Source organism: Rhinopithecus bieti, unplaced genomic scaffold (genome assembly GCF_001698545.2).
Source record: "Rhinopithecus bieti isolate Rb0 unplaced genomic scaffold, ASM169854v2 scaffold_7985, whole genome shotgun sequence".
In the NCBI taxonomy this organism is placed as follows: domain Eukaryota; kingdom Metazoa; phylum Chordata; class Mammalia; order Primates; family Cercopithecidae; genus Rhinopithecus; species Rhinopithecus bieti.
In genome coordinates this window covers 2,177,618-2,190,442 of record NW_016805762.1, presented here as the reverse complement: position 1 = coordinate 2,190,442, position 12,825 = coordinate 2,177,618, and the positions used below count along the sequence as shown (strand labels likewise).

Here is a 12,825-nt window from a genome sequence, read left to right as displayed (position 1 = left end):
AGTCCCGCTCTGTTGCCCAGGCTGGAGTGCAGTGGCGCGATCTCGGCTCACTGCAAGCTCCGCCTCCCGGGTTCACGCCATTCTCCTGCCTCAGCCTCCTGAGTAGCTGGGACTACAGGCGCCCGCCACCGCGCCCGGCTAATTTTTTGTATTTTTAGTAGAGACGGTGTTTCACCATGGTCTCGATCTCCTGACCTTGTGATCCGCCCGTCTCGGCCTCCCAAAGTGCTGGGATTACAGGCGTGAGCCACCGCGCCCGGCCATCTATAGACATTTTATAAACACAGGAAAGAATTTTAAAGTTGAGGATTCAAGCTTAGTTTTGAAAGAACCAAATGGTTAGCAGTTGTGTGCACCCCATTGAGAAGATGTGTATTTACTATCAGGACAATGACATTTTCACATGACTCTGCAGAATGATTGGTTCTTGGGAATTTGCGTAGTCTCATTGAACTGAAAAAAATGAACATTTAAATAAGACATTGAATTTTTTCTTACAGGTTTATTGACAAGAAGGAAAGGTTAAGCCGACTTAAGAGCAAGCAAGAAGAATTTCAAAAAGAGTGAGTGTTTTGTTTTGCCTTTTAATTTGTGGAGGTGATCTAGTCACCATTTGGTTTAATTCATTGCTGTGGTATGCAGATACATGGATTGTTGACTTACTGAATCTAGCATACAGCCTCTTAAAGTGTAGGAAAGGAGTGCATCTGGAAGAGGTAAAGCAGGAGAAGCTACCAAGTTTCTAGAAAATACTGGCCTCAGACCCGGTACGTGGTACAAAGTAGGTACTCAATGAATCAAATCCCTGGCCCTGATAACTGATGTGTGAGTCCAGGACAGTTGGCATGATTAGTAGACTTAAATTAGTGCTGGTGGCTCCCATAGGACATTACTGCTTCCATTTACCTTTCTTCTTTTGTCCTTATCAGTATATTACAACATGTGGTCTGCACATTATCTATATCAGAATTCATTAGCTGAGATAATGGTTAAAAATTCAGATTCTTGGAATCCTATCCTCAGAGATTCTGATTCAGTAGATATGGGATGAGGCCTAGGAATCTGAGGTTTGTTGTGTTTTGGGGGGGGCTGGGGGTGGGGAATCTGAGTTATTAACAGGTACACCTGATAAATCTCTCGCCCCCTAGGATTGAGAATTGTCCTATAGAACCTTCTGGTATAGAACCTGCTCCCTAGATGCACCCCAGATGTTTGCATCTCTGTGCCTTCATTCAGTTTCTCTCTACCTCAGTGTTTTTCCTCTTCTCTGAGCGCGTCCTGCCCAACTCAAGGTTCTTAAAGAGTTGTCTCTTTTGTGGCACCTCCCCAAACCATGCCAACATGGATGTCTCACACCCCCGATGAAAACAGTTAATGCTCAGGCCAGTGATTCCCAAAGTGTGACCCGAGCTTCTCTAGAGTCTGCAGTGGTCTGATAAACACATTCATGAGCAGTTTAAATCTAACAGGATGTTCTGTATTAGAGAAACCTGCTTGAATTTATTTAACTCTGTAATTTCCCTAACTTCCTCAAACACAAAAAGTTTATTTTTCCCATAGAACATTTTATTCCATAGAACCAATATTTGGAGATACTGGCATGTATCATTTCGTTGGGAACTATTAGATCATTAATTCTCTTGTAACTATTACTGTGAATTATGACGGATGGCAGTTACTGATGATGATTGAGGACAAAAGCTAAGACTGTTAGACAGATTTATTGTGGACGTTTGTAGAAAGGCTCTTAGCAGTGTTCAGAACTACGAATGGAAGGAGATGAAAAAAATTGCAGAGAACAGGGAATTTGGAAAACACTTTAAATGCCAAGTCCCATTTTAACATTTCTAGCCATTTCTGAGAACTTAATTTTAAAAGTGTTTGATTTTACATTTTTGAACTTAGAATTTTATTATTTTCAATAACTTACTTTCTGTCTCTTTTCCTTACAGAGTGTTAAAAGCTATGGAAGGAAAATGGATAACAGATCAGTTGGTAAGTTGTAATACATGTTCTTTTCTTGGGGCTACATGTTTTAAATTGGTAGAGCTTATAAAATCATTTTAATTAAAATTTTTTAAAAATCATATTTGGCAGTCCTCTACTTAATCCACTTGTAGCGTGGCCTTCTCAAATATTTTGTCTAGTTACCAAAAATGGGGTATCGGCAATTAATTATGGAGCCATCATAAAGGATAATTTTGAAATCTGGGGTGTTGACATAGAAAAACAAAAACAATGGGCTATTATACTATTTGCAAAAATTATTTATCATACACACTCCAAATGGATTAATGATTAAATGTGTCAAAGAAAATATGGGTGGGTATTTACATAATCTTAGAGTGGGGAGAACCTTTATAAACCATAGAGGAAAGCATTTTGACAGATTACATAACAGTTTAAAACTTCTGGCCAGGTGCAAGGGCTCACGCCTGTAATCCCAGCTACTTGGGAGGCTGAGGCAGGCGAATCACTTGAACCTGGGAGGCAGAGGCTGCAGTGAGCCAAGACTGCCTCACAGCACTCCGGCCTGGGCAACAAAGTGAGACTTCCTCAAAAAAAAAAAAAAAAAAAATTAACAATTAAAGAGTTTGGGGAAGGTGTGGCAGCAGCCAGGCAGCCCAGCTTTGCTAAGGCTCTAGAGGCCCTGTGCCTCTCAGGCACTTGGCACATGCCTTCCCTGCAGCCAGCATGCCCAAGAGGAAGGTCAGCTCCACTAAAGGGGCCACAAAGGAAGAGCCCAAGAGGAGATCTGCGCGGTTATCAGCTGAACTCCCTCCTGCAAAAGTGGAAATGAAGCTGAGAAAGCAGCAGGAAAGGATAAATCTTCAGACAAAAAAGTGCAAACAAAAGGGAAAAGGGGAGCAAAGGGGGAAAAGTCAGAAGTGGCTAACCAGGAAACTGAAGATTTACCTGCAGAAAACGAGAAACTAAAACCGAGGAGAGCCCCTTTTAAGTGTTGATTCTTTTTTTTAAGAGGTGGAATCATTCTCTGATTGTTTACTTTTTGGTACAACCAGAAGATAGTGTGGGATACCGAGTTATGGGAGGCTTTGACTGTCTTGGGTGTCAGCTTAACGTTCCGTAGTTGGGGGGTTGGTTTTTATATCCTGTAATGCCAAGCATACTAAATGGCACTGTGGAGTCACAGTCCTGCATTTAATGTATTGAACATCTGTTCCCATGTTGTTTTTTAGTAGAACTGTTTCCTAAAGAAAACCGCTCCTTGATGATGGCTCTGCTTGTCAGAATTTCGTGCACTCTGTGAGCTCTTTGGTCGTGGTAGTCCTGTTTTCCTAATAACTTTGATACTGTGCTGTGAAAGATTGAAAATTTGAATATGTAGTGTACATGCTATTCGGTTGTGAATTGGTGAGACATACGTAACAGCTTATCAACATGTGAAGATACTGGTACTTGACCTCATAAGGAAAATTTGCTTCCAGATTTTAAGCTGGAAAGTCACTGGAATAACTTTAAAAAAGAATTAAAATACATGGCTTTTAGATTTTTGGTACGTATATTAAGAATTGGGTACAAATTGAAATGTCTGTGTACTGATCTTCAGCACAAACAATGAAATCCCAATTACAAAAGAAAAAAAGGGCCAGGCGCGGTGGCTCACACCTGTAACCCCAGCACTTTGGGAGGCTAAGGCAGGCAGATCACGAGGTCAGGAGTTCGAGACCAGCCTGACCAACATAGTGAAACCCCGTCTCTACTAAAAATACAAAAATTAGCCGGGCATGATGGCAGGCGCCTGTAAGCCCAGCTACTCGGGAGGCTGAGGCAGGAGAATCGCTTGAACCTGAGAGGCAGAGGTTGTAGTGAGGCGAGATGGTGCCACAGCACTCCAGCCTCGGTGACAGAGTGACTGTCAAAAAAAACAAAAAAAGAGGAAATACTCATGAATAGAGATTTATGGGTTTAAAAAAAAAGCTGATTATAGCATAATGGTGAAGCTAAATATATAAATAAATGTTCATCAATCTGGATGAGATAAAAAATTATACTGAGCTGGGCGTGGTGGCTCACGCCTATAATCCCAGCACTTTGGGAGGCTGAGGCAGGCGGATCACGAGGCCAGGAGTTCGAGAACAGCCTAACCAACCAGGTGAAACCCTGTTTCTACTAAAAATACAAAAATTAGCCGGGCGTGGTGGCGCACGCCTGTAATCCCAGCTACTCAGGAGGCCGTGGCAGGAGGATCACTTGGACCTGGGAGGCGGAGGTCACAGTGAGCCGAGATTGTGCCACTGTACTCCAGCCTGGGTGACAGAGCAAGACATTTCAAAAACAAAAAAAAAAGTTATGATACTGTGTAGTTGGTAAAAAGAATGTGGTCAGTCTACATGCTGTGGAATGATGTCCAAGTTGTATTTATTAATGAAAAAAAAAGTAAACTAGGATGAAGTATGAGTCCATTTATGTGAGTATGTATTTTAAATATAAATAGACTCATAAAATCTGGGCTGGGTGTCGTGGCACATGCCTGTAATCCCAGCACTTTGGGAGGCCGAGATGGATTGCTCGAGCCCAGGAATTCAAAACCACCCTTGGAAACATGGCAAAACCCCACATCTAGAAAAACAAACAAACAAACAAAAACCAAAAATTAGCCAGGCATGGAGTCCCAGCTACTCGGGAAGTTGAGGTGGGAGAATCACTTGAGCCAGGGAGGTCAAGGCTGAAGTGAACTATAATCATGCCACTGTACTCTATCCTGGGCAACAGAGTGAGACCCTGACTCAAAAAGAAAAAAAAACCTGAAAAGATACACATTAAACTTTAATTTTAAAGATTACCCCTGAGAAATGGGAAGGAGTCAGGCTAACAGTCACATTTTCTGTTTTTCTTCTGTAATGTGTAATTTTTTTTCACAACAGTAAACATTATTCATACATTTCATTATACTTAAAATTTGTGATAGAAGTGAATTTTGCTTATTTTAACTCTGAATGTTTTAGTAAACAAAATACGTTCTGTGGAAGATTTTTCTGAGTTCTGTCATGTTCCTAGTTTTTCTATCTAAGACCTCAATATTCATTTCTAAAGACTATTACCTTTTAAAATTGAGCATCGGTCATATCTGATATATTTCTGAACCCCTCAATCCCTGTGGATCTGTTTTTGAATGTCTGAATCCATTCTAGAGGTTAGAGTTTCGCTCACCATAACATCCCTGTAATCTGTTCTGTATCTCTTACCATCAGACTACTTAGATAAGTGTAACACCATAAACATTTGAGCATTGTTTTAGGCTTTTAATTATCCACGTTTACAGAGGCATTAGAGAATATTCATTCTTTTTAACTAACTAGTAGATCCCCTCTTTTTTTTTTTTTTTTTTTTGAGATAGAGTCTTGCTCTGTCACCCACAATCTCGGCTCACTGCAACCTCTGCCTCCTGGGCTCAAGCGATTCTCCCACCTCAGCCTCCCTAGTAGCTGGTACTATAGGTGCATGTCACCACACCCGGCTAATTTTTTTTATTTTTGGTAGAGATAGGGTTTCACCATGTTGCCCAGGCTGGCCTCAAACTCCTGAGCTCAAGTGATGTGCCTGCCTCAGCTTCCCAAATTCTAGGATGACAGGTGTGAGTCACTGCACCGGGCCATAGATCCTATTTTTATTGATCCTTTGTTCACTTTAAGGCAGAGGTCCCCAACCCCCAGGCAACAAGCTACTGGTTTGTGGCCTGTTAGGAACCAGGCCACACAGCAGGAGGTGAGTAGGGCGAGTGAGCATTACCGCCTGAGCTCCACCTCCTGTCGGATCAGTGGTGGCATTAGTTTCCCATAGGAGTGCGAACTCCATTATGAACTGCATATGGGAGGGATCTAGCTTGTGCACTCCTTATGAGAATCTAAAGCCTGATGATCTGAGGTGGGACAGTTTCATCCCTGTAAACCATCCCCCACCCTGTCTGTGGAAAAATTGTCTTCCACACTTGTCCCTGGTGCCAAAAAGGTTGGGGACTGCTGCTTTAGGGGATGCTGAACCTAACTTCTGGTAATATAAAGAGGCAATTTCATGTTTCATGTAATTTTCTGAGGCTTTTCAGGAAATCTTACTTGAGTTATGCGCTGAAAAAATAATGTTTTTTGCCATTTTTATTAACTTGCAAGTACTATTTGCTTATTGGGTGAGATGACTCGGTTATGTTAACCGTCTCCTCAGTAACTAGAACTAGAGGTTTGGAGCCACGCGTCAGTAGGACCCTATGTGATGATGCTTGACTTCTGTATCTGCACTGTTCAGTCCAGTAGGCACTAGCCATGTGTGATGTCAGACATTTGACATGAGGGCGGTGTGAGTAAGGAACTGAATTTTTGATTTTTGATTTTTGATTTAAATTGAGTTTTAAGTAACCACATGTGGCTAGTAGCTATATAGTACAGTGGGTTTAGACAATGTCCTTCAACTTTTTTCTCTTTGCTTACTGATACATACAAAAGAGCTATGTGAATTTTTTTCGTGTAATTTCCCTTTCCTTTTTTTTTTTTTTTTTTTTTTGACGGAGTCTCACTCTTGCCAGGCTGGAGTACAGTGGCACGATCTTAGCTCACTGCAACCTCCGCCCCCCTGGTTCAAGTGATTGTCCTGCCTCAGCCTCCCGAGTAGCTGGGATTACAGGCATGCGCCACCACGCCCAGCTAATCTTTGTATTTTTTTTAGTAGAGATGGGGTTTCACCATGTTGGCCAGGATGATCTTGATCTCCTGACCTCGTGATCTGCCCGCCTCAGCCTCCCAAAGTGCTGGGATTACAAGCATGAGCCACTGCACCTGGCCTGATTTCTCTTTTCTCTTCATTGAACTAGAAAAACATTGTTCTGTTTTTTGTAATGTTCCATAGTTACAAAAGCTATAACAAACATAATTATATTGGTCTTTTTCTTCATTATGTTTTCTGACATATCTGAAAATAAGCAGTGATCCCAGGTAGATAATCATATTAATCATAGAAGACCAATGTTTGTGATATTTATTACATGCTTTTTTCAGAGATGGAAAATAATGTCCTGCAAGATGAGGATTGAACAGTTAAAACAAACAATATGTAAAGGAAACGAAGAAATGGAGAAAAGTAAGTAATTCGCGTCCTTCCTTCCAGCCCTAGAAAGTGCCATGTGGAATTTCATGGGATTAATAAACTAGAGGGACACAGAAAGAGAGGGAGGGTGGGGCAGTGGCAACCTGGAGAATTTTGCTGCTCGCCTTCATCTTTCCTTGTAAAACATTTGTATAAGGAATTTTTAAAAATTAAATACACAATTATAGAGGCCTTAAATAACCAGATTCTTTTCTCAATTAAAAAAGTTGGCCAGGCACGGTAGCTTATGCCTGTAATCCCAGCACTTTGGGAGGCTGAGGTGGGTTGGATCACCTGAGGCGTCAGGAGTTCGAGACCAGGCCTGCGCCAACATGGCAAAACCCGTCTCTACCAAAGATACAAAACTGTAGCCAGCGTGGTGCGCAGCGCGCCTGTACATCCCAGCATCACTTGGGAGGCTGAGGCAGCTGGAGAATCGCTTGAACCCGTGAGGGAGAGGTTGTGGTGGGAGCCGCAAGATCGTGCCGTTGCACTCCAGCCTGGCCCAACAAGAGCCAAAACTCAGTCTCAAAAAAAAAAAAAAAAAAAAAGTTAAGGAATATATGTTCCTATTTGTCTTGGCTAACAGGAAGCTCGGAGTCTAACTTAGTACTCACTTGTAATAATTATTGGCTCATGCCAGAAGCACAGAATGTTGTTTTTGTTGTTTTTCCCTTAGTGAGTCTCCACATTGTAATCTGTATTAATTTTACCTCGTATTTGTACACTTTATACTTTATCATAGGTCGTTGTCAAAATGAATTCTCTTAGAAATCCTACATCCTTAACCCATTTCCCATTTGCCCCAAGGATACTCTTGTTTCTCATCCTAATGTAACATCATATGCATTTCTGTTACATTAGGATTAGAGACAAGTTCTGTTTAGAAATAACTCCAAGAACAGTTTTTTTTTTTTTTTTTCGCTCTGTTACCCAGGCCGGAGTGCAGTGGCACAATCTCAGCTCACTGCAAGCTCTGCCTCCTGGGCAAAAACAGTTTTTATATTTTATTTTCACATTGAAAATCAGATTTACTTCAGACTCAAAGAGCGTGTTTATGTAACATTAAATGAGCGCCAGCAGCAAGCTGCAGTCCATGAATTTCTGAAGATCACTGTTTAAAGTTTAGAATGAGTCACCATCAGACCTCGTGAATTCCTTTTCTTGTCTACTCATTGCTTCCAGAAGCAAGTCTTTTATAGTGACATGTAATGGTGTAAAGCCTCCGCTGAAAACATTTGTCCTAATAAAGTGCTCACGTGGAGTTTCACGGGATTACTAAACTAGACAATTAGGGCAGCACAGTGAACAGTGCACAGAACTATGTAGAACCTACTTTCCACCCAGTCTTGTATGCATTCTCCAAATGCTGGTTCAGTAGCAACAAAAAAAGCCATTCCTTAACATTAGTTCACCTTCTCCTCATCTTCCCATGATATTCAGGGCTTTGCCACCGGGCATCTGTGAACCTCCTGAAATTGCTGAATTTACTGAGCATGTGTGTTTCTCTGATGAGCAAGTTAAAAGCTCTGATCAGCTCTTTGTAACACATTCCTAACTCCCAAAAACAAAAACAACCACCACAAAGAATTAGACATAGATCTAAAGGAGTGGACCCTATAACAGTGGTTTCCATCCCTAGCAAATCGTCAGTCACCTGGTGACCCTTTTAAAATCTAGAGGGAGAACCCTAGGATCTATCCTGGACTTGGGAAAATAATCACATGCTTGAATGTTATGGCAATGTCAGATCGCCATGTTGAAGAAAATAGCTTCCATGTGCTTACTCTGTATTTCTGTCCTCCTCTCCTCATGACTGGTAACAGTTTACAGATGGGCCCAGGTCTAGAAGCCACACTTTGAGTAGTACTACTCCACGTGGTTCTGATGACCTGCCAGGGTTGGGAAATGTTGCTCTTTTAGAATGTACATGTAGTCTCCTTCCCATCCTCTAGACCAGACTTACAAAATTTGCAAACAATTTTAAAGGTGTTAATGGATTCCAGGAACTATGCTTGGACTCATGCTTAAGAGCTTGTTGTTGAATTACGCCATGTATTCACGAAAGGGCACATGTTATAAATTGTAGAGACTGATGAATTATTTCTCTAGAATCTTTTGACTTAAGGTTTCATGATATATGGTATAATACAGATACAGGGCATAGATAGGGAAGTTAGGTTATATGCAATTGCAGTGTTGAGTTGATCTGTGCTGTAGTCAGAGTTACTTATCTGAAGAAGCAAGAGTAGATTACAAGAGTAGATACAGCACCAAACATTTTGATGTTTATGGGGAGATGGTAGGGAGAGAGGATGACTGGGTGCTGAGTCTGCACTGAGTGCAGATGGGGTGACTGATGATTTCCTGCCACCTGCGAGTGGTCATGATAATAAATTTGAAATGGATCCTCCCCAAAAATTCTGACCACTGTATGACTCAGGATCATGGCTGGATAGATTCATTTCAGCACTTGTAAAGAGCTCGGTAAAGATAATGAAAATGAGTTAGCATGTTATGGAACCAAGAGACTGAACCTTTAGGACATTCACATTGAGCAGGATGACAAAGAGATGTTGTTGTTGTCGTTGTTGTTGTTTTTGAGATGGAGTCTCGCTCTGTCGCCCAGGCTGGAGTGCAGTGGCACGATCTCGGCTCACTGCAATCTTCACCTCCTGGGTTCAAGCAGTTCTCTTGCCTCAGCCTCCCAAGTAGCTGGGATTACAAGCACCCATCACCACACCTGGCTGATTGTTGTTTCAAAACTGTAAGAAATCGGCCGGGTGCAGTGGCTCATGCCTATAATCCCAGCACTTTGGGAGGCCAACACGGGCAGATCACATTGAGGTCAGGAGTTTGAGGTCAGCCACGGTCAAACTCCATCTCTACTAAAAATACAGAAATTAGCTGGGTGTGGTGGCCTGTGCCTGTAATCCTAGCTACTCGGGATGCTGGGTCAGGAGAATCACTTGAACTCGGGAGGTGGAGGTTGCAGTGAGCCGAGATTGTGCCACTGCACTCCAGCCTGGGCGACAAGAGTGAAACTCCATCTCAAAACAAATAAAAAAACTGTCAGAAATCTCATGCGTGCAACCAAATACCCAAGTTCAGTGGTGCTCAGTGAAAGAGGGTGGGAGGGTGATTGGGACCCACAGACATTTATCAGGTGCCTTTTATACCCTAGTTAGGAGACAGCAAGGCTTCAGTGGGACCTCATGTGAGGAACCAAGAGCTATGTGCCATCAGAAGAGTCCTAACACATTACCGTAGGGTGCCGAGGAGCAAAAGGTCTAGGGAATGTTTATGGAGGGGGGCCTCCCTGAATGAGTAAAATTCGAACATTTAGAAAACAGGAGCAAATAGAGAGCCTGAGAGTTAGGGAGTGATGACTGGTTCAGCATCCATCCATCCATGCATTCAGGTGGTTCCATCTTACAGAAAGGATTTGAAATATGTTGCAATTGAGTACAGCTAGAGTGAAGGGTGTGCAGAGGGGAACTGTGGGATATGTACCAATTTGGAGGAGGCCTTGAGGCCGAGGGGTTTGCTCTGTATTAGACAGGCAGTGGAGAAACACTGAGCATTGACTATAATTTGTAAAGATTGAGCAAGTGAAAGAGGGCATGAAGGCTTGGAGTTGAGCCATGCTGGAGATAGGCAGAGTGTTGGTGAGCGTTAACTAGGATTGTGATAGTAGGAATGAAAAGAAAGGCCTAGATAGAAAGACCTGGACTGGGAATGGAATTGGCCATCAAGGGGTTGATCAGGCAGTGGACAGGTCAGAAATAATCTTGAAGTAGGGAAACTGGAAAAGATGTTCCTGGAAAAATAATGAACTTGATTTTGAACTTGGGTTTAACTTGCCTAAGCAGCTCCTAGGTATCTGTCTGAAAGTTTACAGCTTGTTTTTGTCATTTCTTTCTTTTTTTTTTTTTTTTTTTTTTTGGAGGCGGATGTCCACTCCTGTCACCCAGGCTGGAGTGCCAGTGGGGGGCCGATCTCAGGCTCACTGCCAAGCTCGCCTTGTCGGGTTCACGCCATTCTCCTCCTCAGGCCTCCGGAGGTAGCTGGGACTACAGGGGCACCCGCCCACCTTTGGCCGGCTAGTTTTTTGTATTTTTTTAGTAGGAGGGCGGGGTTTCACCATGTTAGCCAGGATCGGTCTCGATCTCTTGACCTCGTGATACCGCCCGTCTCGGCTCCCAAAGTGCAGGGATTTACAGGCTTGAGCCACCGCGGCCCGGCCTGTTTTTGTCATTTGAAGTGTCATTGAAGTGAAGTTTAGCTACAGCCCAACAGCCTTAGCAGGTGTAGGATCCAGAACCCGAAGGAACTCCACACAAAGAACCTAAGTCTGACAGGACGAGTGTATGTCTCCTCGTGGTTGTGTGGCCAGGCTTTTGTTTCCCTTGCAGCGCTTAAAATGCTGGGCATATGTGTTCTGGATACCTCACCAGTTATGTTCCCACCCACCCTGCTGGTGGCTGCCACACTCCACTGTGACTTTGCAGAGCTCTTGGGCTGTCTCTGTTGCCCTTCTCCTCTACTGGATGACCACCTGCTGTGAGATTATACCTGGGTTCTCTGATTATAGCCCAGGGCACACCTAAGAAGTTTGTAAGGAAATCAGATAGCCAGTAAGTTTTTCAAACTTGAATTAGATCTCTTTTCTGCCCAACATGACTATTCTTTGGTGCGCACTGTAGGAAAATTAGGTCCTTCCTGTGCTAAACTTAAACTCGATAGTCGTTGAGTGACTCCTTTTACTAATGGTGATTACAAATAGAGATCCAGAGTCATTTTAATCATGGTTCTCTTTGCTTTATGTGTAATATCTACTTGAACTAAACTCTCAGAATTTCCACTTAGTGAACATTAGTTGATGTTATTGAGGTTTTTCTTTCAGTTTAGATTGCAAGGGAAAACACGTGTGTTGACAGGGCGGAGCTCTGCAGTACACAGGAACTGTTTGCAAAGATAATTGTTGGGTGTGATTTATTTATTTTAGATTCTGAAGGCCTTCTCAAAACCAAGGAAAAGAATCAGAAGCTTTACAGTCGAGCACAACGGCACCAAGAGAAAAAGGAGAAGATTCAGAGGCATAATCGCAAACTTGGTGACCTGGTAGAAAAAAAGACCATTGACTTAAGAAGTCATTATGAGCGTCTGGCAAATCTTCGACGATCTCATATATTAGAGCTCACCTCTGTCATTTTTCCAATCGAGGAAGTAAAGACTGGTGTGAGGTACATTAAGCAAGTCTTTTGACTCCAGGAATAGATCAAGTTCCAAATACTTTTTAAAGTATGTCATTACCTCATTTATTGGGCCTTATTCTAGGGTCATTGGTTTTCCTAGTGATGGAACATAAGTCTTATCTGCTTCAACAAACAGTACGCACTGCACAAAGCTGGGGAGGCAGCCAGGTGAGGGGTGGGGCCCAGGCTTGTGTACTCTCCTGGAGCTTCTAGATGAGGTACTGACTCACACTCTTGATTAAGAACCATCTGATGGCTGGTAATGGTGGCTCATGCCTGTAATCCCAACACTTTGGGAGGCCGAGGCAGGCGGATCATCTGAAGTCAGGAGTTTGAGACCAACCTGGCCAACATGGCGAAACCCTGTCTCTACTAAAAATACAAAAATTAGCCAGGCGTGGTGGCGCATGCCTGTAGTCCCAGCCAGTTGGGAGGCTGAGGCAGGAGAATCGCTTGAACCCGGAGGCCG

General features: G+C 42.8%; 1 protein-coding gene across 1 annotated transcript in view; it reads left to right on the top strand.

Annotated features, from left to right (window-relative positions):
* Nucleotides 1-12,825, top strand: part of ATG14 (autophagy related 14) — a 46,147-nt gene that overhangs the window by 14,128 nt on the left and 19,194 nt on the right. Inside the window, exons 2-5 of the mRNA XM_017873689.1 lie at nt 501-563; nt 1,953-1,995; nt 7,011-7,092; nt 12,107-12,344. Coding sequence (XP_017729178.1) covers nt 501-563; nt 1,953-1,995; nt 7,011-7,092; nt 12,107-12,344 — 426 coding nt within the window. The remainder of the gene's footprint in view (nt 1-500; nt 564-1,952; nt 1,996-7,010; nt 7,093-12,106; nt 12,345-12,825) is intronic.